Raw genomic sequence first — 26,807 nt, forward strand, 5'->3', positions numbered from 1 at the left:
CCAGTTTGAAGACAGTTATGCCTAGGGAGTATAGGTTTGTCCTCTAAAATTACAGAGAAGTCTAGCTGGACAAATTCCTTGTTACTGGCTGAAGTTGTCCTATTCTAGTGTCTGCAATATTTTAATGACACGGTAAATTCCAGGTGTGCACCTTGTCTTGTGCAATGGCATTCTGGAGTGCTCATCACTTTGAAGAGTGAGAGGGTTAGTTAAATTACATTTTAGTTTCCTGCCAAGAACTGTTTCCACATCCCAATGTGACCACAAAAAATGGTAAACCCCTCAATACTGTTCCCACCGAGTAGCTTATTAGTGAAATCTGTCTCTCTGTTTGCACTGGTGTGGGGTGCAGTCATTCCCAGCTCTTACTCCCCCCCAGGTCTCGTTCATGCACTTGATCTCCTGCTCCTCCTGCAGGGACATCCCACAGTTAGGGCAGATCCCCACCCCCAGGTCCCCTTCCAGTTAGCTGCAGGTCTGCCAGCCCCTCAGCTCTCCCCCCCCAGGCTAGATCTTTCCTTCTGCTGCGAGAATCTCTCCATCATGTTTAGTTACTCCCAATCCAAGGTCCTCCCTTTTGCTCGCCCAAAGCTAGTGCCTGTGCTGATTTCATTTTCAGCATCTGGTTCTTGTACTCACTTGGAATCGATTGCTGCTTCTGTCATGCTGCCTAGGAGACAGCATAGCACAGCTAGCGTGCACAAGAGAGAGGCAGACAGACAGACTTGCTTTGCTGCTTGTTCTCACAGCCAGAGCCAGGAGCATTGCTGCTGGGAGGTGTTTTGCAGTCATCTACAGCATTTGACAGTTGCAGTCTTACAAGCCTCTGCTTAGCGTTTACAGACTGAGGGTTGTTAACACGCGGTAGCTTTTTCTTTTTTGTTCTTCCCTCCCCACCGTTTATGCAAGGTGGGAAGGAGGGAGACAAACCTTTCCACCATGGTAACCTCTCTGCCCTTGCCAAAACATGGAGCTTAACCAGAGTCTGGTCTTACTCAAAAAATACACAAACAAACACCCTTGTAGAATTCCTCCTCCTTTAATTTATCATCAAGAAAGAAAAATGGTTGCAAGCTAGCAGTTAATCCAAAAAGCCTGACTTTTGCCAGTGATCTTGGGGGGCGGGAAGGCAGAGAAGAAGGGCTTTGTGTATGTATTCTGTGAGAGAAAACTGAGCAGTATTTATGCTTTATTGCTGCAGTAGTGCCGTTATTTCTGGTCTGCTGCTGCTTCAAGTATATTGAAACTAAGATTTAGGAGTAAGACCAACCCTTTCACCTTTCTTGTTGGCACCTCCCACTATTTAATACAGAATCAGCTGCCTTGCAGCAGGAGCGAACTGTACCTTTTCCCTGTCTTGCAGAGAACGGCAGATCAAGTGCCCCAAGTGTGACAAGCTGTTTCTGAGGACAAATCACCTGAAGAAGCATCTCAATTCACATGAAGGAAAGAGGGACTATGTCTGTGAAAAATGCTCCAAGGCTTATCTAACCAAATATCACCTCACTCGCCACTTAAAAATCTGTAAAGGCCCCACATCCAGCCTGTCAGCCCCAGAGGAGGAAGAGGAGGATGATTCAGAGGAGGAATTAATAGACTCTATGAGGACTGAAGACTGTGGGATTAACAGTGGAGTCTATTCAACAGGTGATGCCCTCTCTGGACACAAATGAAGAAAAGAGAGAGAGGGACGTTTTCTTGAATAACAAGGGAAGGAAAAAAAAACCAAACCCTCTTCCTTGTTTCCCCAGTCAACAGCATATGTCAAATGAGGAGTTTACCTTCTGTTTTGGTCTCTGCACTACCACCGCTTAATAAACTCTGTAGCCAAAACACTGAAAAAGAATGGCTAGCGCACGTATAAGTAAGTGAAGAGTTGCTAAGGGACTGTGAGGCAAGGAGTGGTGGGGTTTTGGTTTTTGTTTTTTTTTTTCACACACTGTGCATACTTTTTTTCCAAATCACTCAGATGATTAATCCATCCAGTGCTGGGATACCTGACACATCTTGCATAGCCCTTTGCGTAAAGAGCCACAAACCAGAAATGTAGTTTGATTGTGGGGACCTGTAAGCCAACTGCCCTTAACTGCCAAAGCCACGACAATAAGAAAAACAAACAAAAAAAGGGTGGTAGCAGTTGATGTACTTTGCTTTTTAATACTTTTTAACTGAAGGATGTGGTTTGGCACAAAGCAAAGACTGGTCAATGCTCAGGTTTCCTTCTTTTGAAAAAAAAAAAAAAAAAAAGTGAAATCAGCATTTACAGACAAAGCAGTTGTCCCACTACAGAAAAATCAAACATTGGCTTTTGGAGAACAGTTATTGCCTCTTCTCTCTCCTGTTCACTAGAACACGTGAGCAGGTGAAGAGGTGAAGACTGTATAGCTCAGTAAGGAAGCGGCTTACAGATGATTGGACAGCGTTTACAGTATCTATTACTTCTTGTGCTGTAAACCTTTTACCACCTAGAATGATGGAAGGGTTTGCTGCTAATATTATTTATGGAATGAAGATGTATTTCATTTGGTTGTTTTCTTTTGAAAAAAAATTAAAAATGTGGCTCTTTTCTAAATGTTCTTTTTTTTTAATATTTACACATTCTGAAGGAAAAAAAAGGTCCTATCTCTGATAATGATGCTAAGAGAAATAACACCACTTTTTCATCATCTGCCTCTCCCAAGCTTTCCTGGGACAAGGTAGGGGTAGGAGCACCTCCATGAACCAGCACCCCTAAGAACCGGTCTTTAAACCCGGTCGCTTTGTTGTGTGGCTCCTCTGGCTGTGCTGCAAAAGAAAAGTAGGCTGAGCTCTCTTCTCTGACAAGGTGGTTGGAGGTTCCCTTGTGAAAGGGGTTCCAGTTCTTGCCCTAAAGGGCCTAAGATCTCTCTGTAGGCTCTACTTCCTAGAGACCTCCTTGGGTTCTTCAAACCTGAAAATGCATACTGCTTGCCCTCTGAGAGCAGTGTGTGAATAAAAAGCTCCAGAAATACAGGGTGAAGGATTTTGTTTAGTCAAGGGAAAGATGTGTTGCTTGCAGTAATGCAATTTCTTCCTAAAATGAAAAAACAACTTCTAGAGCTACAGTACCAATTAATACCAGCGGTAGAGATAACAGAAATGACTACCCTCAACGAGCTTAACACAAAGCATTTATTGCAAATGAAAGCTTTGAAAAAACTTTCAGCTTTTCAGTGGAGAGCACGTCAACTGAGGTGGTTCTGCTGCTTTCACCTTCTTAAGCTTCACAAAAGCAGTTGTTAATTTTTTTTTTTTTCCACACATTGTTCACTATTGCTTGGCAGAGAAAGGATTGAGGCGGGAATCCCAACACATCCAACATGCTCTTGGTTCCTGCAGAGCCATGCTAAACACCTGTCACCAAGCTAGAAACAGCTACAGTGGATTTAGGAGCAGCCACTTCAAAGGCTGGAAAGGAAAGGTAGAGCCCTGCCTTTTCCGCATCTGCAGTTTGTACTGGTACCATTTAGCTGCTGTACCTAACCAGAAGGAGTTACAATGAAGCAGGGTGGAAAGCTGTAGTAAGCTCTTGTCAACTACATGTGCTGACACTACAGCTGCTTTGGTACCAGTTGCTTTAATACCGGTGGCATTTTTGCAGCAGCAGCACTTCAGTAGACACCTTCCGGTATGTGGAGAGGGAAGCACTTCACAGGAGGGTACAAGTAGTGTTTAACTTACTTCTGGCCTGAGGTAAGGCACTTCGGTGTTCATTTAAAATGTGAGGAAATTGTTTTGAGTCACATTCCTTGACTAGGTTTCTGATGCTATAAACAAAGTGTTTAAGTCAGTGGTTAGGCCAATACTCAGAACTTTCCTCTGTGCCTTCTGGTTGCAGGTAGAAATCCTTTGGAGGAGTTAGTTAGGAACGTGACTACATAACATGGACAGCTTTCACCAGTGACACTGACCAGCTGAGATCCCTACCCTTGCTTTGTGGCCTTGCAGCCTCTCATCCTCTTCTGATTAGTAGCTCCTTATATTTCAGTTCAAATTCTCTTTATATATGTTACCTTTGGAGCTTGAAGAAAAATCCCAATCAATACACATGCACCATCACTAAGCTTCAGGTGCTGTGGAACCAGGGAAAAGAAACCCTTGATCTTGACGGGATACAGCCAGGATATTTCTCATTTGATATTGGCGAGCTCTTTGTTGCAAATACATTTCATGATTCTACTCTAGCATGCCCAAGAAATACTCTTAAGACTTAAAAGTTTCATAGAAGAACTTTTAAAATCTGTATTAGAAATCTGTAAATCCAGCCTAAAATTAAGGATAAATTATCTATTTACACTTGTCATTTCATTCAGCTTTTGTTTATTTATTACATACCTGTTGTCTGAAATATTTTTCCTTATGCCTTTAGAAGATATTTACCTTCTTTGCAGTATTCAACAAACTTCTGGTAGCCCCAGCGCTTTTTCTAGTGACTATTTCCATTTTGATATATCAACTTTACACATAGTAGCCCCTGTTTCAGGGATCTAATCTCAGGCAAAAGCAAGTGATGTAATCTTTCAAAGCTGGTGATAGAGGCAGGAACTTAAAACTGCTGACTTAGAGCTTAACCACATTGCCATCTTTCTTTGTCCAAGATGAAGCAGCCTGCAGACTGCAAGACACTAGAGTAATTTCTATGAACTCTCACCAAACAGGAGGATTTGTAGAATGTACATTAGCTATAGTCCCATGAATTACTTTGATTTTGTGATGCTTGGTCCATCACGATTCCATTGCTGTCTCCAAATCGTTGCTGCTACTGCCGGCTGTGGAGCTGCAAGCCACAGAGTTGGTACTAGCCAGAACGTGTCTCTCTCTGTTTCCAAAAACTTCATTCACTGCAACACAGACAGGGGATTGCTCACATTACTGTTCCAGAGACAAGATTAGTACAGCAGGTATAGCATGTTAACTTCACAGAATGGAAATCCTAACCCAGTGTGGTTTTAAAGCTTTTCCCCCTTACCCCACGTAGGGGGTTGAAGCTTCCACATCAGAACAATTGGCCGCATATGATACTTAAATTACAAGTCCTGTTATTTCTCCCCCAGAGCATCTCTAGAGTTTTCCCTGTGCTTAATTCCTGTACCTCAGTACTGTGAAATGGATGAGGTTTGTAGAGCAAAACATTAAGTTTAAATAATTTATTTCTCGTTTCCGCCAAGCTCTTAAAATCCGCCTCCAAAAATTCACGCCATTTAGTTACATGTAGCTATGACAACGGATGAAAACCAGCCCTCACTTTTATTCCTACAGGTATTCAAGAATGTGATACTTAATTACACCAGGAATATTAAGAAAAAACTAAAACATAGGTATTGTAAGAAATCAGGTGGTATGCTTCAGCTACAAGAAAATAAGTCATGTGGCAAACACAGTTCTCCAAGTTAGAAAAAACCCCACATTTTTTGAAGCTGAAAACATGAACACATATAAAAACACTAACCTACGGTTTCTCTCAGAGGCACAACACATTACCGAATATACAAATATACCCTGGGGGCAAGGGGAGAACCATAAGATTAAAAAAAAAAAAAAAAAAAAAAGAGAATATTACCTGCAGAAATCTTACTTATATCCCAAACACGCAGACCTTCTCGCTCTCCTCCAAAGGCAAAAACAAATGGGAAGTCAGGGCAGCAAGCTGCACAGAAGAGAACACCCTGGGGGGAGGCAGAAAGAGGAAGACTTTTTTTAAAATATCATCCTAAAATGAATTTGTCATCTGAAAATATTTTCACCAAGCAAGTTTTAACAAATGTAAGCTCTAAAAGTTTCCCGAAACTTATTTTGGAAAGACAAAAGTCGAGAGCTGCTAATTACAAACACTAAATCACATCTTTGTCTACTCCAACCTGGCAGTCGGAGTACCTGTAGTTCTACTCAGAACACTGTATCTGGTGTTCAGGTCTGAGGCTTTAAAGCAGACTGCCAACTACATGTGGAATTGAATACTGCACTGTAATGAGCACGACTTACCCAGAATAACACAGATGTGATTAGGTTTTTTTGCTAAAAGATGTTATGTTTTACATAACATAAGTTAGACAAAACTTTCAAGTTAGACAAAAAGATTAAGCAGACATAGTTTATATATAGACCTTCTTGGAATCAAGAAATGAGTATTACTCTACCATTTTCATATTCCTGGAATGGATTAAACTTGGTCTGTCTCCAAGGATATCCCAGATTTTCACATATTTGTCAGCAGATGATGTCACAAGGCACCCTTTGATCTGACTGCTTAGTTGTAGCCCTGGAAGATTAAGAGTGCAGCAGTGTGAGAGCACCAGGTAACCACTATTTCAGAGATGAGGACACGTTTTGAAGTGAAGTCATGAGAACAAGCCTAATATTCTCCTCACACTAAACTCTGTTCCAGCACAGAGGAGTAAAAAGTTAATGAAAGTTTCGTGCTGCCACTGCTCCTTGTAGTGAGAGCAAACTGACTTCAGGTAGGCCAATTTTGTCTCTATATCTAACAACAGTAAGAGTGCAGAGATGCTATTGTTCTACAGAAAACTTCACTTCCCCAGGTAGTTTTCTTCATTCATTTACCAAAGAATCTCTTTTGTTATCCAAGACAATGGAGTATAGTCATGCAATCTCATTGTAGACACCAAATCAGATGCTTCAAGATGCTATTTAGAAGCTCCTACACTGATCAAATGATTAAAGTAGCCTAAAGGAGGCAATGTGAAAACCTGCCTATGTGCCATACCTAAATCACCTCCAGAGTGAATGTCAGTATCAAATAATTGCAGCTAGAGGAGGTAAATTACAGTTCATAATCCTGGATCAGATTGCATAGTTTTTGTTATTCCTCACCCAAAAAACCACAGGGAGTGTGTCCCAAGTGAACAGATCTGTTTTGACATGCTTATTGATTATATTCACTGAGAAAAGTTCACTGTTACTAAAATACTTTGCTTACAATGGCTTCTCAACAGAGATTTGTTTCATGCACCAGCTACCCCTGATTAGTATGCACAACTCTTATTTGCTAAGCAAGAAATCACCACCACCACAGTCATATGGGTTAAAGACATCTGCCAGATGTGCCTCGCCGCTGGGGACAAACAGACACACAAATTACCTGACACCTCTTCGTCGTGAGCTTTCAGAGTAAAGAGGGGCTTATCAGAGCGAGCATCCAGACAGTACACAAAGCCATCCTCTGTGCTTGCCTAAGGAAACCACAACATTTTAAAAACAGCCGTAGTCACTCGTTTGGAAAAAAGCCCCTATGAAATAATACCCACCCTCTATGAGATCCCTGTGACTTGAGACAGATCCCATCTAGCTGGTGCCTGAGCTATTCTACGTACCTAAACTACGCTGCAGGGACTTACGTGGAAGTCTTAATCCTATACAAATGTCTTACACTGTATTTTGAAGATGGTTGCACTACAAAGCTTGGCTTTCTCGTTAGGCAATGAAATATAGGGCCTTTAGTCTCTTAACTGTCAGTTCAAACTTTTTGGAGCCATCCTGTGGTTGCATAATAGCCCTGTGCAAAGCTCACTGTGACTATACCGAGAGAAACCTACATCATAAACCCAACATAACTGAGCAATTGCTTTTGTTGGCCGTACACACAAAGCAACAGAGAACTAGACAGCCACTGAGTAGTAAAAAAGATCTGGTTTTAAATTCTGTTTAAAAGTTTTATTATAAAAATCTCGCCAAAACCAAGGTATTTTTACTCTGTACCAGATAGGACAGTGCCCTCTAGCGCTGATTTGGAACACTGAATATTCAGGAGCTTCGTTCTAATTAGCTGCTTCTCAGCTGCAATTGCCTCATTACATGAAAAACAACAGCAACTATGCAAAGGAAAATATATCCCAGCCACTGAACACTATAATAACACGGCAAAGAAGCCACCTCTGAAGTGAAAACATACCAGCATCAATTTTTTTCTACAGTTACAATGAAGATGCCAAATAAGCTGCTGGCTTTGATGTACTTGTTGAAAAAACTACCTAAAATCACCCTCCCACACACTGCATGTTTAAAATAAGCAACATCCAGCTGTCCACTGAGTCCATTATAGGATTCAAAAACATTACAAACACAAAAATACAGGTTAAATGAAATGGCCACAGTCAACAGACCAAGAATAGAAGAGTGTGTACTCACTAAGAAATTACAAGGTGAAAAATGATTCCAGGTTACTCTTTCAACCTGACCACTAAACCGCCACACTCGGTGGTTATCTTGTGGGTTTCTGCAGTCGTACAGCACAGCTGATCTATGGGAAAAAGGGATAGGAAAGTAAGAAAAAAAATAAAATCACGGCAGAATACTTGATTAAGTTGGTTTTACTGCTGGCCTCTACAGAAGGTCCATGTAAACTACAATTCAAAAATTAAAATGGCAACAACTTCACTATTTAGTTTTCCAACTCCGTAACAGATGAAAATTTCTCAGATAAGCACAAGCTTTTTCATGTACTTCAAAGTTTCATCTTGGTTACAAACAGCTATTATAGTTAGGCAACAGAGCTCAAATTTGCTCAATACATTAAGATACTTATCATACAGGAGACCATAATTATGCATATATATCACTTAATTATGAGCAGACTTCAGTAAAGTCAAGTAATGACTATTTGAAATAATGCACTAATTAGGAAATCAATTTGTGATACATAGACAAACATTTTCAAATATGCTTTAATATAAAAAAAAATTTAATCTTTACAAGTGGTTAGGGAAACGCTGCTCCAAAAAGGAGAAAGAGCAGATGGGAGCTAGTGGGTCTAGTTTGGGATTCTTTACAGGCTTGTGCTCAGCCCAGTGGCAGCAGAATCTGTCCCCACTCAAAAAGCTCCTGGATGCCAATGCAAGAAAGGAGCGATGATGTCACTCTCGCAACATCTCACCACAATTTACATCCACAGTGTAACCCACTCCCACTCTATCCTATGATTAAAGCCAAAGAAATGTGATCTAGATTTCTCAGCTCTTTTACCAGGCCTTTTATAACAACAGTTTTAGTACATATACAATTTTTAATGGTTTGACTTTCAGATTATGAATGCATCTGCCAATATTCAATAAATAGCCTGTGGTCCTGGGAACCTTTACAGGAAAAATCTACAAAGACAGTCTACTGGTCTGTAGACAGTGCACTGGTTTATAGGTGTCCATGGGATCAAAGGGCTAGCTAAAAAGGGAATGAGAAGCTGGTCTCAGTGTTTGGACTTTTTTCTTCTTTTTTACCGAAGGAAGTCAAGAGGGAGGAAATTGGACAGAAACAGGTTCCTGACAACAATAAAAGGTTTTTCTCTGATACTTTTACTTAAGCAGATGTAGCAAGAGCATAATAGAAGCCAGAAAACATAAAGATTTGGCTAAAGATTGACAAGTCTTTAAATATTTTAACACGAAGTCTTAAAAGCAGAACAAAAAAAATCGATATAAATAACCCACAGTTACAGAACAAAATCAACAAGTTACCCCTATGAGATGGGAGAACAGAGGGGAAGTTTTTTGGCTGGCAGGGCTAATAAAAACTAGCAGTTACAGAGCTGGTCCAAGTGTGCAGCCACAAAGCATCTCCAGGCTGCAATCACAGGAGACAGCCTGTTTAACTGGGTTTTTAAAGTCCCTCATGCCCCACCCTGGTCTTACAGTTTGGCAAAACCTTGACAAGTTTTCACAGGAAGGACCAGTGACACATTCCCAATGCAGGTAATGCCATAAGGCCAAATTAAGAAATAAATTCAGTTTGGAGCAGACACCTGGCACAGAAAATGTCAGTCCAGATGGTTAAAGGATTTGGCTAGTCCTGAGAAAGAGGTAAGGAAAACTGCATTTGGGCCACATACAAACCTGGCTACCTGACTGGAAAAAAGTAATAGCATTACTCAAATTTGGCACAGTTATAAGCCAACGAAAAAGAAAACTTAATGGGCTTAATTCACTACTTATACCCTCCCTATGTGTAACATTTGAAAATATTACCCTGACATACTTATCATAAGATCCAGAAATAAGGGTCTGAGTTTCAAATGGATGAAATTGCAATGTCTGGACCTAGATAACAGAAGATTTTGGTTTAAAAACTAAGCATTGAGATAAAACACACATATCAGGAACTTTCTTTGAACCAAGCACAACCCCCCCTCCTCAAAACCAGCACATTTCCTCCCAAAAAGCCCTCCTATTAAGCTTGTTGATACTCAGATTTCTCATAGAACAGTGCAAGAGATGCACATTATTTTTATTTCAAACATCCCCACCCAGTGGAAACAAGATATTTTCCAATATAATTTAACTGAACAGAACCACATGCCCCCTTTCTGCCTAGATATTAAAAAAATAAGCTGGAGGAGGTTAAAGAATAGCTGCTTCCAGTTTGGGAGAAAATGCAGAAGTTAGCAAAAAATTAAAATCAGGAGTTTGCCAAGGGCAGTGACTTTGTTAACAGCAAAATAAGGTTATAGCTATTAATAACTAACTTTCACATTTTAATTACTATGAGATGAATTCATTTCTTAAGTATCCATCGCTATGCTATTTTAGTACCACTTATTTTAAACCTTTCTTACCTGGAGCAAACTGTAACCGACACTTATTGTTGCCTTAAGAGGCAACTTGACCTACGCTCAGAGATCTATTTTTTTGTAGCTTATACCAACACTATTAGATTCCCAACCATGAGGGCTTTCACACAAAAGGCATTTTAAAATCTGCTGTAAATTTCTGCAAAATTTCTAAAGGATAAATTAATTAACATTTTTAAAAGCAAATACAGTGTTGTTTGCAAGAGCAACTAATTCATAAATTTAAACAATTTTGCACACTTGTTAGAAAATTACAGAATTGTTGTTCTAAGCGTTCACTACCAAGCAGCTAATGAAAAACCGCAATTATTTTTTCTCTGTATTTTACAGTGGAAGAAACACAGTAATTATTACATACCTTGTCTGTATGTAGCATCAGGCTGGCTGCTGGCTTACCCACAGACATATCCCACAAAATCACAGTATTGTCAGCAGATGCACTTGCTAAAACATTCCTGATAATGGATCAAAAAATAAGTTTTAAAAATCTTTATACTGATACAAAACAATAATGGTGAAAAATCCAAAATACATACAGAACCTGATTCTGAGATCAAGTACTCTCTGGTCTATAGACTATATATCTCAAGCCTGATGCATAACTCCCTGAAGGCGATTCTAAGAAAGACTACAAACAGACTATATTACATTATATTAGTACAACACTTACAACAACGACATTGATAGTTTTGCTTGTATTTCCCTCCCAACACCCCTTAAAATATCATTTACTGGAAGATTTCTCAAACAAAATGAAGCAAAAAAGGCTTTTAAGCACTTCCTTTCCTGCGACATTAAGATAGTATTTTTACCATAGAACCATAGAATGGTTTGGGTTGGAAGGGACCTCAAAGATCAACTAGTTCCAACCCCCCTGCTGCGGGCAGGGACACCCTCCACTAGACCACGTTGCCCAAAGCCCCATCCAACCTGGCCTTGAACACTTCCAGGGATGTGACTGCCACAACTTCTCTGGGCAACCTGTTCCAGTGCCTCACCACTCTAACAGTAAAGAATTTCTTTCTAACATCTAATCTAAACTGACCCTCCTTCAGCTTGAACCCATTACCCCCTTATCCTATCACTACATGCCCTTGTAAACAGTCCCTCACCATCTTTCCTGTAGGCCCCTTCAGGTACTGGAAAGCCGCAATTAGATCTCCCCCGAGCAGCCTTTTCTCCAGTCTGAACAAGCCCAACTCTCTCAGCCTGGCCTCATAGGAGAGGTGCTCCAGCCCTCTGATCAGCTTCGTGGCCCTCCTGTGGACTCGCTCCAACAGCTCCATGTCTCTCCTGTACTGGGGCCCCCAGAGCTGGATGCAGTACTCCAGGTGGGGTCTCACAAGAGGGGAGTAGAGGGCCAGGATCACCTCCCTCGACCTGCTGGACACACCTCTTTTGATGCAGCCCAGGACACGGTTGGCTTTCTGGGCTGCGAGTGCACACTGCCACGTCATGCTGAGCGTCTCATGAATCAATACCCCCAAGTCCTTCTCCTCAGGGCTGCTTTCAATCCATTCCTCGCCCAGCCTATAGTTGTGCTTGGGATTGCGCCGACCCATGTGCAGGACCTTGCATTTGGCCTTGTTGAACTTCACGCGGTTTGCACAGGCCCACACCTCAAGCCTATCAGGGTCCCTCTGGATGGCATCCCTTCCCTCCAGCGTGTCAACCACACCACACGGCTTGGTGTTGTCAGCAAACTTGCTGAGGGTGCGCTCGATCCCACTGTCTGTGTCGCCGACAAAGATGTTAAACAGTGCCGGTCCCAGTACTGACCCCTGAGGAACGCCACTCGTTTTAAACATTACCTATGCAACTTAGTTCTGTATACATCCATATACAGCCAAGAGCCAGACAAACCTGTTTTTAAAATATTTTCCTCTCTAGTATCTGCATGTTTATATAACTACTGAAGACCCAACACTGCACACCCTTCATAGAATGCTGAAAGGAACCGCTAACATTTTAGTTGGTTTACAGACTCCACATTTCAACTTAAATTTGACTAATTGTGTTAAGAGCAATAAACACAGTTTAGAAGTTTAATCAGAAAAAACTCAAAACATTCCCAAAGGCCTGTCAAATACACAGAACAATTGCTACTATTGCTCTTAACAACAGATCTATTACCTCAACATGCTGTTGAAACTGCTCCCCTCACCCTTGTTTTTGTTTCTGGTTTTTTTCAATACTAACAAAGTGTTTCTGACTGAAAGACCTAACATTCTCCTGGAAACACTATTCTCCCAAACAATCTTACAAGGGAAAGTTAAGAAAATGCATAGTGAAGGCTATGAGAACATTTTACAGTAACACCATTATGACCTATAGGCAGAAAGTTATTTATAGAGAGCTGCCACAGCATGTCTTGCTTAAAAAAAACCCCCAACAACAACAAAAAAACAACAAAACATTTAAATATAAACTGTTCCAAGGAGTTCCTTGTTTTGGCCCTAGGCTTCCCACTTCAAGGCTGTTTTTATTTCCTGAAGGATCAACCAGTATCAATGAGTTCGTAACTCAGCACATTACAGAATTAGGCATTCCAGACACTTAACTGTTGTAGCCATAACTTTTTTGACTTGTCTCTGTATTATCACCAGACAACCATTTCTAGGTACATGAAAGCTACTCTTTTGTAAGACTGATGGAAAAATCACTACCACACTCTATGCCTATATATAATTTAAGAACAATAGACAACGCACTGTAGATTCAGAGTGCAATTTAAGTACATTTACTGCACATCTAGTGGGTGCTTCCTTCTTCTGTATCTAGGTAACAAAGCATTGTAAGTGAAGGCTTACACCTGCTCATCAGGAGTACGTGGAGCTGACTGTTTATCTTCAGAGACATTTATGACAGCAGGAAATAAAAAATAAAAAAAAAAAAAATCAGCCTGTGTCTGACTGGAACAGTTTTGAGGCCCATGCTGAGGATCCTCTGACAGCTGAACTGTTAAACCCCACCTAAGCAATAAAAACTACCAGCATCTTTATTTCAGTCAGCACACTGTCCTTGACCTTTCCCCCAAGATGGGCCAGCTTTGTGTTGCTTCAATAGCAGCATTTCACTGCTAGTCCACTCAGGAAACAGGGAATTCTCTCTGCCTAGAATAACCCAAAGTCAAAGGCATTTCTGTAACCGTGCTATTACACTCTTTTCTGTTCACAGCTTGGGGGCAAAAGCCAGAGGGAAAAAAAAACAGCGCAGCAAGGACTTCCTTCTATAAATCTACTTCTGTCTGTTGAAATGGTGGTTTAGGTCATTGGCAGATTGGCACAGATCAGGGCAGCCTTTCTGCTTCTCCAATTTGTGCATCTGACTTAAATGTAGCTGATATATCAAGTTGCTTAGACCCACCTTAGCCATGTCCTCATCTGGACAACCTGCAAATAAAAAGTCATCTGCAGCAATATATAGGTTTTAAAAAAAAAATAAATCAAGACTTCTAGTTAAAAAAAAAGGGGGAGAAGGGCTATTTTTGAGAATTGATTCATTTCAGCACTACTTTCAAATTCAATGTTACACTACGTAAGATTTTCGATTTGTGTGAAAAATGTATGCCTAATTAAGTATACAAATTTGTAACCATCCATTGTTATTCAAGTATTCTTTTACCTGCTTTGTTTATTCCATGAAAGATCAAGCACAGCATCAGTATGTTCTTTCACTGTTCCTTCTGAAGATAAACTCTGTATGCAAATGCAACATAAACAGACTTTTGAAAATTACAGCTTCCATGGCAATCAAGCATTAAAACACATTAGTATGAACTCCTTAATGCCTTCACAAACAACTTCATGTTTTAAATTATTCTCATGTGCTGCAGCAAGGCTTTTGATAGAACTGTCCCTGCAGTACCTCACCTCGCCTGCTACCCCAGATCTCGGACTGCTCCACACACAGCTGGTGGACTTACAGAACTGGTTACTCCCTTCAGGCTACTAGAAGAAATTTCATTGTCTCCAGCTAACGTGCAGCTTCTCCAGCGTCTTTCTAAACACTCCTGGAGTTCCCTCTCCCTCCTCCCAATTAACTGAGCTTTAGGTCCTTGTAACTGCCAGCTCCTAAAAACTCTAATTTAAAATGGTTAAGCTTCAAAGTTTCCTGGGACAGCAACTCGAAAGCACCCATAAGCCACCCCATTCCTCTTCTGTTCTTAATTCCAGACTTTAATTATCCATACAGAGTACAACTAGCATTTCAGATTGAGGTAACATTTATGAATGGTATTTTCAACAGCAATTCTGGTAACTCAGTGATTTTCAGATGCAAGTTTCACAGGACAATTCCCCTTCCAAGGATATTTTTTCTATTGTTTTTAAAACCAGAAGGTCTGAGAACTCAAGAAGTAAACTCCCTTCACAATTACACAGAGTGGCTCTTTAGCTGACGAACACTGCAGTGCTCCTTCTTTGGGAAACCAAGATTAGCTACATACCCAGTGTTCACCTTCCCTATTTAGGCACTCTTTAAGCACTTCCTGAAGCATCTACTATCAGCAAAATCTAGAAGATTTAAGTTATGTTATCTTCCACTTGTTGACATACCAAAGAATTTTGACAAACGATAACACCACATTCAGGCACAGAATGAGGTTCAGATTCATCTCACATAACGTGGCATCCAGTCTAAACCTCAGTCTTCCTCTTTGGTAGTTAAGGTTTTCTCTGCATTCCGCAAAAAGAAACTCAGCCATTCTCTGGGGTTGTCTCTATGCCTTAGACAGTCTCAATGACTAGCTTCAAATATGCTTAAATTTTAAATAGATAAAGCTAACGAGGTGACTTCTGAGTAAATGTATTTTACTAGTGTCAACTTTGTCCTTTATTGCTCAATGCCTTTTCAACTCTGTGAGTCACAACAAAATACTAATTTTAACCTATCGCAGACAACCATGACATTATCTTCTGTAACCTGTCTAAACATCACCTTTCAACATGACAGAATTAAACCAGATTATCTATGATTTTTTTCAGTGTAGGAAAAAAAATAATGACATTGCTTGAAGTTTCCTCCATCCAATCAGATAAACCATTTTGCTATAATTACCTTCTTTCCTTTCTTTTTCTTCTTTTTCTCTTTCTTGCCTCCAAGAGAAAAGACTGGTTCTAAGGATTCTACTATATCGAGGTCCCAAATGTCAATAACGGGGGTCATGTTACCCACTGCAACATAATTTCCTACAAGCAGAAACCCAAATGCAGCCACATTTATTTAGAGTTACGAAACAACGTATTTGGCAATCCAGCTGTTGCTTATTTCTTTGATTAAGTAAAACTTATACTTATGTGCCAGAATCTTCTATTTGAACATCTTTGATGATTATAACTGACAAGGAGCCATTTAAAAATGTCAACCGACAGCAGATGTTGCCAGAAATAAAAGTTACATGCCCTCCAATACACTTCCCCTTCAGTAAAAGTAACTGTTCAGAGAAGCTGTATAAAGTTCCCCATGTTTTGTTTGTTTTTTAAGAAAAAAACCCACCCAAAACCATATTCCCTGTGCTATGAAATAAAAATATTTGTAAAAAACAGGAAAAAGGTTACTAAATACATAAATACATATACATTTTGTTGTGTATTACAGTTAATCAAATGCATTGGCCATAATGATTTTGAACAAAAGCAACCTTTCATTTGCAAACGGAAAATAAAGCAGAGAAGAGCTTGCTCTGGTCTGCTAACTGACAATAACTTAATTATTTGTCATATAATCAATGTTGTAGTCAAATCACTTGTTATGGCAGCATCACTAAGATGACTCTATCACCAAACTAAAAAAAAAAACCCGCTGATACTCAGTTTTTCCATCTTAATATCTTGTTCTTATTTCTGTTTTTACCACTGAATAAAATTATTTAGTGACAACATTACATTTAATATACTCTTCAAGTAACAAATATTTAGCTGGACATTTACAGTATCCTTTGTAATTTACCTAGTGATTCATCAGGACTAGGATCAAAATTCAACCACTCCAGACTTAGAGGGTAAGCAGGCAAGATAATATCATGATGGACATAAAATGAGTTCTCTTCATGATTATAAACTGAAAAAGAATTAAAGATATACAAGACATCAGTGATGAGAAAAGCAAGCAACTATAAACAGTTCTCTTCTGCAAAAGGCAAATGTGGCAAACACTAAATTGTCAAGGAGATCTGGAATGTAAATTCACAATGCATTCAGAGTTATAGGTAAAGGCCAGAGCAGAGGCTCTGTACTAATGTTACGCCTCACAGAATTACACAAAACAAACACGCTTATTCTTGTGTACTTTACCTAAAGTGACAAGTTCAGCAAAGCTTAGACACTTTATTCCTAGCATACCACGCTACTTTCTTTGTAAGATCACTTCAAAATAGATGCTTTGTACCCATCACCACTTTCTACATCAGGATGCATTACTGATGGTTTAGACATTCATTTTACAGATTTGGTAATTTAAAAAAAAAAAAAAAAAAAAAGGAAAGAATTCCAGATGCAATCAAAGGGGAAATGAAGGTAAAAGACAAACAGTTTTGAGATTAGAGGAAGCTGAAGAAGTCAGAGAAAGTTACCTTTAGCAGGTTGTAACTGAGATACAGGAGTTTTGGTAAAGCAACCATACATTGAACAGAGCATTCCCTTTAGCCAGCTATTTTTCCTCCTTATAATAAAAGAATTTACTAACTGGATAGCAGATAAACCACATTATTTTAATAAAATGGTATCATCACACACACGCAATCACTGTGCATGTGATAGATGTTCAGACACTAACTAAAGTCTTCAGTTAACTAAATAATCTGAGCAATTAACTAAGACAGGGCTACCCAAATGTTATAAACTGCAGAAGCCTGTGCTGTTGTTTTATAAGTTTGTACAGGGAAAATAACACAGTTGTTAAAATTTGTAAACATCTCCAGATACAGAAAGTGCCAGGTGCTGGGATCTGAAGAGATGCCTTCAAACACTTTGGTCTTGGTGTTTTCTTAAAACAGAATACTTTGTTTGCAGAAACATGTACCATAGCAGAAGTAGCCAGAAACATTCCCCCAAAGAACCACCGTAAGAAAAGATGGCAACTTCAGCACACTCAGCAGTAACTTCAGCACTCCTTGCTGCAACAGAAAGATCTTTTACACAGTAAAACTAAACCCATCTCTAGAATAAGTGGTATTCAGACCTTATTAAGGATCTCTTTTAAAACTAAGATTATAAAAGTGCTGATTCTTCTACCTCTAGCAGCGGAAAGCACATTTAAAGAAGCAAGAAGAAAACAAGGGAAAAAAACTCCAGCAACAAACCACTAGAAGAAGCTTACATGATATGGAAGGTAAGACTGTTTGGAAGAAAGATTGTATGTTTTGAGAATAAAAATGCCATAGTATTTTCCAAGTGTCATTAGGAATGAAATAAGGAAAGGCAACAATATACAGGCTGATAAAGGCACACTATCCTCAAAATAACAGTAACTCCACATTAATTACTGTAGTTCTGGAAAGTGGCTACAGCACCGTGATGCAGGAAAGAGGACAAAACACACAGGGCAGATGAGAAAGAAAAACAACTTAAAAAAACCACCTCCTCCCCTTCTACACAGCCATATGGAACAGGATATGCAAGACATATTCCCTAAGTTCACTGTAAGGAACAAATCCTATGTTACTCACCATGGACCTCCAAACTACAGTAGTCTTTATCAGCTCTGCCACAAAGGACAAGATTGTCACTGGGCTTAATCAAAAAGTCCTCCTCTTCATATTGATCCTGAACAGCAAAAAGGAGAGGGGAACAAATGTTAAGCAAAGCACATAAATGCACAAAACTACACACATTCAAAAGGCTGAATCAGTAATATTTTTTAACCATAACTGCAAACACTCAAAACCCAACACCATCTTATGGTGGTAAACAGAGAAAGACAGGAACCAGACTCAATCATGGGGAGACTGAATAGTTATGATACAGACTGAAGGACTGCTTATGTGGATCTAGATGGATTTAAAGAGATGTTTAATTACCAAATAGGAAACCACCTTTTGAGACTACCATGATGCAGCCCATTGCTGAAAAGAGAATCACCACCAGGAGCCCACATACAGAGCTTACTTCCCTCGTGCTCTCATGCCTTCAGCATTTATGTAGTGTAACAACTTTTTACACAATAAGCATATTGTAACTGCTCCTTGCATCCAGGAAGCAATTCCAAGAGTATTAGAGCATTGCCTATTTTCTGGAAAATATTTCCAGAAAAGTACTGCCTACGGCTATACCGGGCATTCAGCTGAACCAGAACAGATGTAACCTCTCATCTGATTTTCATTGTTACTGAGCAATGGAAGGCATTCAGGGAATTTTTGTTAGTGGGAAACTAAGAACTGTACATGAAAGTCAACAGTCTTACACAAACAGAGTACCATCCTTCAAATACATAACACATACAAGACTTTTTGGACTTCTTGTTGCAAGCTTTTAATTTCTTTTTTTATTCACTTCAAGCACCTTTTCAATATTTGAATTCTATCAAGTATTGCAACTCTTTGAATTAATCAACTTAATGCTGCATGGTACTTAAGGAAGACAGGGCTGAGAAAAAGGTGTTCACTTTTTCTATGTCCGGAAGAAAGTTAGCTTTTCTGACATGGAATAAATGCAGCTGATACTGTCCCTGAATCCCTGTGCGAACGCCTCTTTGACTGTAAAAATAACTTTTAAAGCATTTCAATCCTCTACTGGTACACAGGAGCAAGAAAAATCATCAACCAGTCAGTGGAACAAAGAGAAAACATACAGTGCCCCAAAGTGCACAAAGCAAATGATCTTGTTTTAAAGAGAAGACATATGCCTTCCTCCCTGAGCTTTGTTATGGTATGTGAAGTCATCATAACTTCTTGTTTGAGACCACACATGTTTGGAAAAGTCCCTTGACACATAAACTAGACGTTGTGGTAGAAGCCTACAGCTGCTCTTTCCTTTCAATCTTACTAGCTTTGTAAAGAATTCAAAATAGTATAGAAAGGACAGCACCCAGAAAAATCTCAGAATCTTAACACTTAGAAGAGGTCTCGAAAATTCACCTACTCCACCACCCTGCCCCAGATGATCATAGTCTCTCCTAGTTGCTCTCTAGATTACACCGTCTCTTCTCATGCAACCTCACCTTCTAACTGATGCAACCTCTCCATGTAAACTGAGTCAATTAAAAGTTGCAATCTATCCTTCTGAACTAAACTGCGGGATATTCTCTGGAATCTCTCCCTATCTTTTCTGAAGAGGCACCCAATATTCTAGCTAAGGCAATATCGATGTTGAGTAGAGTAGAAGGATTACCTCATGTCTTGCATGCTGCATCCCTGTTCACCAGAAAAAGACAAACAGGCTGCATAACAGGACAGTGCTGTTGACACAGTTAGCTTGTGCTAGACTGCAGCCAAAGACTTCTTCACCCCCTGCAGAACTCCTACAAAGCCAGCTCCTGCAAAGATGTTCCCCATCTGATACTTGTTGGAAACTAATACAGGCAGAAACAGTCAACTACACGGTATGCTGTGCATATACGCTTAATAACAGGAACATATTTCTTCATGCCATACCCCTAATTTGACATGTAGCCTGAGTCCACCTCTGCTTGGTTTCTTCCACAAACCAGTGGAAGGTGTAAGAGTCTTGCAATCTGGGAAGTTTTCTAATATGGGTTGTCGATGGCCTCAGATACCAAGATTTGTTATTTCTTCAAGCATTTTCTGGCTCCTAGTAGATAGGTGACAAACCACCTCCACATACAGAAGCACGTGGCTTAAACAATGAGTTACTCTGCCTTAACATCTGACTTAAACATAAAAACCACACGTACAGGCGACTGAACAAAGCAACTTTAAAAGAAAAGAGTTCTGTCTGATCAAAAATCTGGCAGATCTTTGGAAAAGGACTTGCAGACTCTGAGGCAGTGTGGAAAATTTAACTGATTTTTAAGTTTATGCTGTTTAAGACATTTAAAATTTTTACAGTACTTTTATGGTACTTACAGTGGTTTTTAGAGTGATGTAAGGATCATGATCATTACTTCCATATACTGTCAGAGTAGCCAAAGAGTCTCCAAGTTTTATATCACCTAGATGGGAATTTCAGAACATTTTTTATACATGTCAATGACAGGTAAAGTTAGAAACTCCTGTACTAATACCTGTATTACCTGTACTGCGAAATATCAGGAGTGGGCTAAACGAACCTCCAAGTTGCAAACATAAGAACCTCAGTAAGCTAAATTGCTCAGTGCTTTCAGGGACTTCTGCTGCTCTGCTCCAGCACTACAGCAGGGGGAGTGACAGTCTGTCCAACACAGCTCTCGGTTCTAGTGTCCAGGAGGGGGACACTGAATTGTTTCACTCACTAAATTACTTCCAAAACTGGGACAAGCAAATATTTAAAAATGAATTTCCAGCATTTGAAACATAGCACTGTGTAGTTTTAGGATACTAATGTCTTAAGTACAAGAAGTGAAAAGGTTCTTCACTTACACTGCATATCTGACATTTAAATTTTTCTTACCTGCATATTCCTCTTCATCATAATTTTCCAAATCATATTCACCCAGTTCATCATCAGACACATCTTCATTTTTCTGAGAAGACTTAGCTATGCCAGGAATGGCTACATTCATGCCAGATGCCATCTGGTCCTCGTTGCTATCATCAGTGCCATCCCTGTTTAAAGATACACAGCCCTGAGAAACCACGACATTTAGAATGCTTCCGGGTAACTGCTTAGGGACTGTTAAGAAGATTTCAGTGCACAATCCTGGCCGTTCACATGGGTTTCAAGTCTTTATGCCAATAATTTGGAAATCTATTCACTCCTTTCCTATCTTTTCCCAAAATACAAGGCACCATTATTCTCAGGCTTCCAGAGAATTTTTCTTTGAAAAGTTTTCATGACAAAATGTGGCACAAATTTTCCTCAACAGAGCTAAACTGTGTGTCTAAATATCTCTCTTTTTTTTTTTTTGTGGATGCAATGCTCTCAACCTCACTTCTGTGTGTTCGCATGTGTCCGATTAATTCCTTTCTTTTTTTTCCCCATCCACAGGCCCTGTCATGTGTGATGACTCCTGTATTTCTTCAAGATTTTTAAGACCTTATTTCCTCACACTTCCCATACTTACATTAGAAGAAAAAACAACATAAATTAATTAGGTAGAGACATACTGCAAATTACTTCTTACGGGGTAAATATGTAACATCTAGAAAACTCAGAACTTTTGTGGCAACAATTCTGTATGAAAGAAATTCAGTAGAAGGAAATGGACATTAAACATTGGCTGAGGACCTAACAGACATCTCAGGTGTCTCAATGGAGTGTGCTCCATAGGAACTTGTCCCTGCTGAATACATTTGTGTCCTTCTGCTGGCAAAATTCCCAGGCAACAATACACCAAAACAGTTCTTATAGATATGTTCTAAAGTAAATATCTGAAACCTGCTTTTATAATCTGTTCAGTAAAATAAACAATTCACATTACCAATTTTTCCTAGTGTAAAAACTAGTACCAAGATAATTAGAGATTCTAAATCTGAGTCTCATTTGTGATCTTTGTACAGGGAAAAAAAGTGACTGATGTTGTAATGAATTCTACAAAGTACCAGATGCTATAAAGAGATCATAAACCCTTTGGTTGTTATGGATGGTCTTTAAATTTCCATGTCGAAGTTTAACAGAATTCATAATTACTAACAAACAGCAACTCAAATCTTTCAAGGTTCTGGAAATTGCAAGAGAAAGGAAATTAAAGAAAAAAGGACTCAAAAACCCAAAAGTTCAAATGCATAAAGGAGAAACAAGTAACACCACAGATAACCAATGATGTTTAATGTTTCTGTTAAGAAATTAACCTGACGTAAGAACCTTCCAAACGTTTAAGATGATTTTGGAACAAAACACATTCTGGGACGAAACACTCTGTGCAGCAATAAACTCACAGATCCATCTAATAGAAATTGGGTGAACAATATGCACCTAACTATAAAAGCTTTCACTGCTACCTCTTGCATCTGTTCAATCACACACACTGTGGTCTAACCACCCTACATAGCTGAAACTCAATCAGAAGCCTAAATCTATGAACAGATCTAACTGAAAAAGGCCAGAAAATGGAATAAGACCTCAATACCTCATCTTTTTCTAGGGAAGACCTGTCTTCCATAGATTATGTTTCCTAAATCCACCACTTCTCTTATTCTTTTCATAAGTTTATTTACCTTTTTCTTAAATAACACAACTAAGGACTCTTAGTGCCGAGTGGATAGTCGTGATGTCGCCCATTTTATATGTGAATCATAAACACATCCCTGAGTGACGTCTTCCCTTTTTTGCCAAAGCACAAATACCAAGGCCTTCTGAGCTCCTCTGTGGCCTCCACACTCACTTAGATCGTAACGTCTCACCCTCAGCATCTGCTTTTTGACAGTCAGTCTGGGACTCCCATCTCGGTTTGCCGCATCTCCAAAGCACCCATGTTTACAGACCGCAACGACTTATTTCCTCACGCTAGGCGGGAACGGCAACTCCAGCGAGGCCTGGGCCCCGAGCGGGTCTCTGCAGACTTCACCTGAAACGCTCAGCTAGTCTGACGGTACACGCTTGACAACTGAAGAGCCGCACAGGAACACACCCCACGCTGTCATATCCACAGCGAAGGCAGCATATACTCCATCGCACGTTTCTCCTCTCACCCTCCGGACAAACGATCCTCCCGGGACCTCAGGCTCACTTGACACAGCCGCTTCAGGAGGAATTCGTGCTGGCTGGTGCCGATCGCCACTGCTCACTGCTGCTTCCCAAGCCGGGCCTCCAGCGAGCCCGCCCGGCCCGGGCGCACCCCCTCCCCTCCACAGCTCTGTCAGCGGCGAGGCCCGGGAAGCTCCAACCCCGTCTCCAGCAGAACCCGGGAGAGGCGACGCGACGCGACGCGCTGGGCCCGGCCGCCCCCGCCCTGTTCCCCCGGCTCACCCCAGCCTGTCCTGGGCCTCCTCGATGAGACGGTTCAGCTCCTCCTCGCCGAGCTGCACCTGCGGGGCGGACACAGAGAGGGGTGAGGCCGGCGGGGGGCGGCGGGGGCTGGCGGGGGGGATCCCTCAGCCCGGCCCCTGCCCCTGCCCCCACCTTGTCCGGCGTTTCCTTGGCAACGCCGCAGCGCACCCAGGCGGTGCACGTCACGGGGCAGCTCATGGCGGCGGCGGCGGCGGCGGCGGCGGCACGCGAGCGGTGCGAGCGGTGCGGCACGTGCGAGCGACCCCGGCGCGCTCCCAAAGACGTCACCGATGAGGGCTCCGCCTGCAACAGTAGAGAAAAACGGAAGGGGCGGAGACAGCTAGCCGCTTGAGGTCATCTCCGAGCGCCGGGAAAGCCCGGGATGAGGGGGCGTGGCTACGGGGGAGAGGCGGTTGCCGTCAGCGGGGCGGGGCCTGAGGGGGCGGAGCACATGGGGTGGAGCCTGCGCGGCAGTTAGGGGCAGGTGGGCGGGAGGCGGTTACTCTCCTCACAGCCCGGCCGCGCTGTCCGGCCCGTCTGTGCCCCTGGGCCCGGGGTGGCAGCCGCTCCGGTAATGACTGAACTTGCTAGGCGACCGATTACCTTCAGCAACAATTTCTCTGATTTTCATAGAATGAATTGCAGAAGGGTGCTTAGTTGCTTCTCTTAATTAGCCCAGGCTGTCAGGCTTGGCACCCCTGCCATCTTTAGCTGGGGCTGAGACCAGCTAGGGCTCCGAGGCCCCTTTAGTAGCAGAAATAAGCGCTTTGCCATGTATTAGGTCCTTATGCAACCGCTCCTCCTGGGTGCTCAGGTGAAGAAATGTGCTGCCCCATCTCCAGGCTTTTCAAGTCCTTTGCTTCCTGTGCTGGATCACTGCTTCTCCTGCTGATGTTCCCTGCCCTGCTTGATGTTCGCTTCTACTTTGGCTCTGAAATACCCCAGCAGCAATCCATCAAAATTAAGGGTTTAGAAAAACCTTTTTGTTACCAATCTTTAAAATTTATCTGAGGAGAAGAAACTGATGCACGGAGTCATCGGCAAGAGGGAGTTGCAAGAAGTTGTGAGGCACTGGCATCTTTCATGACTTGCTGCTTTTTGCCCTCCCGGATGCCAGTGTCCTATACTAGACAGCTCATTAAATCAGAGAAAATGGATAAAATGTCAGTTGGAATATATAGGAAGGTAGTCTCTTACTAACTTGCACAAATCATTGCTGTTTCCATCACTGAAATCTTAATTCAGGGGATCACTGCAAATTACATGGATGGAAAGCTGAGGTTAGGGGAAGGAGCATTTCTCATGGTAAAGCTCAAGGACTTGGCAACCAAACTTCAGCTTGGCAGATGGAGTGGCTACATTATTTCATCTACATGTCACTAGGCAGCACCACTGTAGCATTTTCATTATTTTATCCTGATTCTTCTGTGGTTCTGGCATGAGAGAGAAATAAATATCTATTAAAATATTGCTACCTCTTATGCCTCCTTGTCATTTCACCCATTTGCTGCATTTTGTCTTAATGTAGACACAAACATACCAAGGCAAAAGCTGTATCTTTCTAGCTATTCCCTGTAGTACCCTGTAGCACAGGCATCTTAGTCCTACCTGGGTTCTAGATAATTACCAATCTTGCATTTTGGTATGCGTGTCTTTCCACTGGGCTGTTAATTACTTTCTTTGCTGGTCACCTTCTCTTACAGCATTCAAGAAATCCTTCTTGTCCTCCCACACACGAGTTGGCTACAATTTGGCTGTCAGTCTTCCTCCAGATTCTGAGGGAAGTTTTGTGTAAGCGGATGCTATTCCCAAAGGACAGGCAGAGGGGAGTGTTATGCAGCCAAGCAGAGGAAAGCAAGGTTACTTTCCAGTGACTGTGGTTCCTGGATATGTTTTTTTGCAGATATATACATTTACAGTGTGGAGGTTTGCACAACAAACACTTCAGCCAGACTTGCTTTTACCGAAGCAATACCCAGAGGGGGCACACATGCTCTACCTTCCCTCCCAACACATATATAATCACAAAATAGCAGCGTACTGTGGTGATGCTCAACAACAGAAGTACCAAGAAAAAGAGACTTGGAGAAGGAGGAAGGAAAATAGGTAGCAAATGTGCATATGGATATTACAGCTTAGAGAATTGCAGTTACTAGTAATATTTTTTCTTCTGAGAGCCAGTCCATAAATGCTGGGTGATTCCAATACTTCTTTCCATCATACACTTGCTGGGGACGTGGAGCTGCATCTCAGTCTTCCTAAGAAAAGTAAGAGCGTTCTATTGAATATATTACTGTTCCACTGTGCCTTGGCAGTCAGGAGATGGGGTTGAAAGAGTGGTGCCCCAGGCATGAAGCTCCTTGCAGATACCTGAGCTGACAGTAACTGATAGTAACTGAGCTCTAGTGCAGTACAGCCCACTCACCCCAAGGAACCACCCAGGACGACTCATAGGTCATAACACACCAGGAAAAAAATGGTCATCTTGTTATTTTGTGTCCAAAGATGACTCAACCATGGAGGTGTGAGGCTTGTGAAAGAAAGCAGATGTTCATTTCTTAATCTGGATAGAATTCTGACACAACTGTTGGAGGAATTTGGGGATGAACCCAAAGAGCTGTCCTAATCAGGAACAAGGCTGTATAACTGACAGAAGTCTCTCTGAATCTCTGCTAGGTGGAAGAAACAGCCATGAAGAAAGATATGTGCAACAGGAGACAAGGACGCGAATGGCTGTCTCGGTAAGGGTGCGAGGAACAAGTTCATATCCCATGGAAATAAAAGGTCTCTGACCAGAAGAATTGTCATCAAACATTCTCATGTCAAAACCTGTTCCGGACTGGCCTTGGGCCTTTTCTAAAATCAAGCTTCTAAAACTTGAAGACTGCTGCTTGCTTTTTTTTTTTTTTTTCTTCATGAGAGATCAGTCAGACACACCAGTATTTCTCCTCCAGAGTTGGTTTGTGCCTGGAATCTTTCTTAGACACATTTCTTATCCTCTGGTGAGCAGAGGTGAGTTTCTTTTTCTTCTGAGAGACCTCAGCAAAGTAAGGCAAGACTTGATAGTAATGATTTTCACTGATTCAGTTTAGTCACCAATTCTGGTGTCGGAAACTTTTGCCTGTCTGAAGTGAAAAGTACTAAAACATTGCCCCTAATTCTGGATCCACATTTGACCCATCCCTACCTAC

General features: G+C 41.2%; 2 protein-coding genes across 3 annotated transcripts in view; one reads left to right on the forward strand and one right to left on the reverse strand.

Moving 5' to 3' along the window:
• Positions 1–2,566, forward strand: part of PRDM4 (PR/SET domain 4) — an 18,553-nt gene extending 15,987 nt beyond the window's left edge. For both annotated transcript variants that reach the window (XM_075753879.1, XM_075753888.1), the window contains exon 11: positions 1,364–2,566. In XM_075753879.1, the coding sequence (XP_075609994.1) occupies positions 1,364–1,673 (310 nt within the window). In that variant the 3' untranslated portion in view covers positions 1,674–2,566. The remainder of the gene's footprint in view (positions 1–1,363) is intronic.
• Positions 1,908–23,913, reverse strand: PWP1 (PWP1 homolog, endonuclein). Its single transcript, XM_075753913.1, has 15 exons — positions 23,749–23,913; positions 23,596–23,654; positions 21,139–21,293; positions 20,616–20,701; positions 18,261–18,357; positions 16,544–16,654; positions 15,653–15,783; positions 14,219–14,292; positions 10,953–11,049; positions 10,003–10,064; positions 8,164–8,275; positions 7,118–7,208; positions 6,156–6,277; positions 5,579–5,684; positions 1,908–4,859 (listed from the first exon to the last, which is right to left on the reverse strand). The coding sequence occupies exons 1-15, from the start codon at positions 23,812–23,814 to the stop codon at positions 4,744–4,746; spliced, it is 1,485 nt and encodes a 494-aa protein (XP_075610028.1). The 5' UTR covers positions 23,815–23,913; the 3' UTR covers positions 1,908–4,743.
• Between the last annotated feature and the right edge of the window lie 2,894 nt (positions 23,914–26,807).

This window comes from Balearica regulorum, chromosome 1 (assembly GCF_011004875.1).
Source record: "Balearica regulorum gibbericeps isolate bBalReg1 chromosome 1, bBalReg1.pri, whole genome shotgun sequence".
In the NCBI taxonomy this organism is placed as follows: Eukaryota; Metazoa; Chordata; class Aves; order Gruiformes; family Gruidae; genus Balearica; species Balearica regulorum.

Coding starts and splice junctions, on each gene's coding strand:
- PWP1 (XM_075753913.1), bottom strand. CDS start 23,814: ATGAGCTGCCCCGTGACGTGCACCGCCTGGGTGCGCTGCGGCGTTGCC. Junction 18,358..20,615: donor ACATCACTCTAAAAACCACT/GTAAGTACCATA, acceptor TTTGCTGTTCAG/GATCAATATGAAGAGGAGGA. Junction 5,685..6,155: donor ATTCCAGGAATATGAAAATG/GTAGAGTAATAC, acceptor GCCTCCCCCCAG/GGTGTTCTCTTCTGTGCAGC.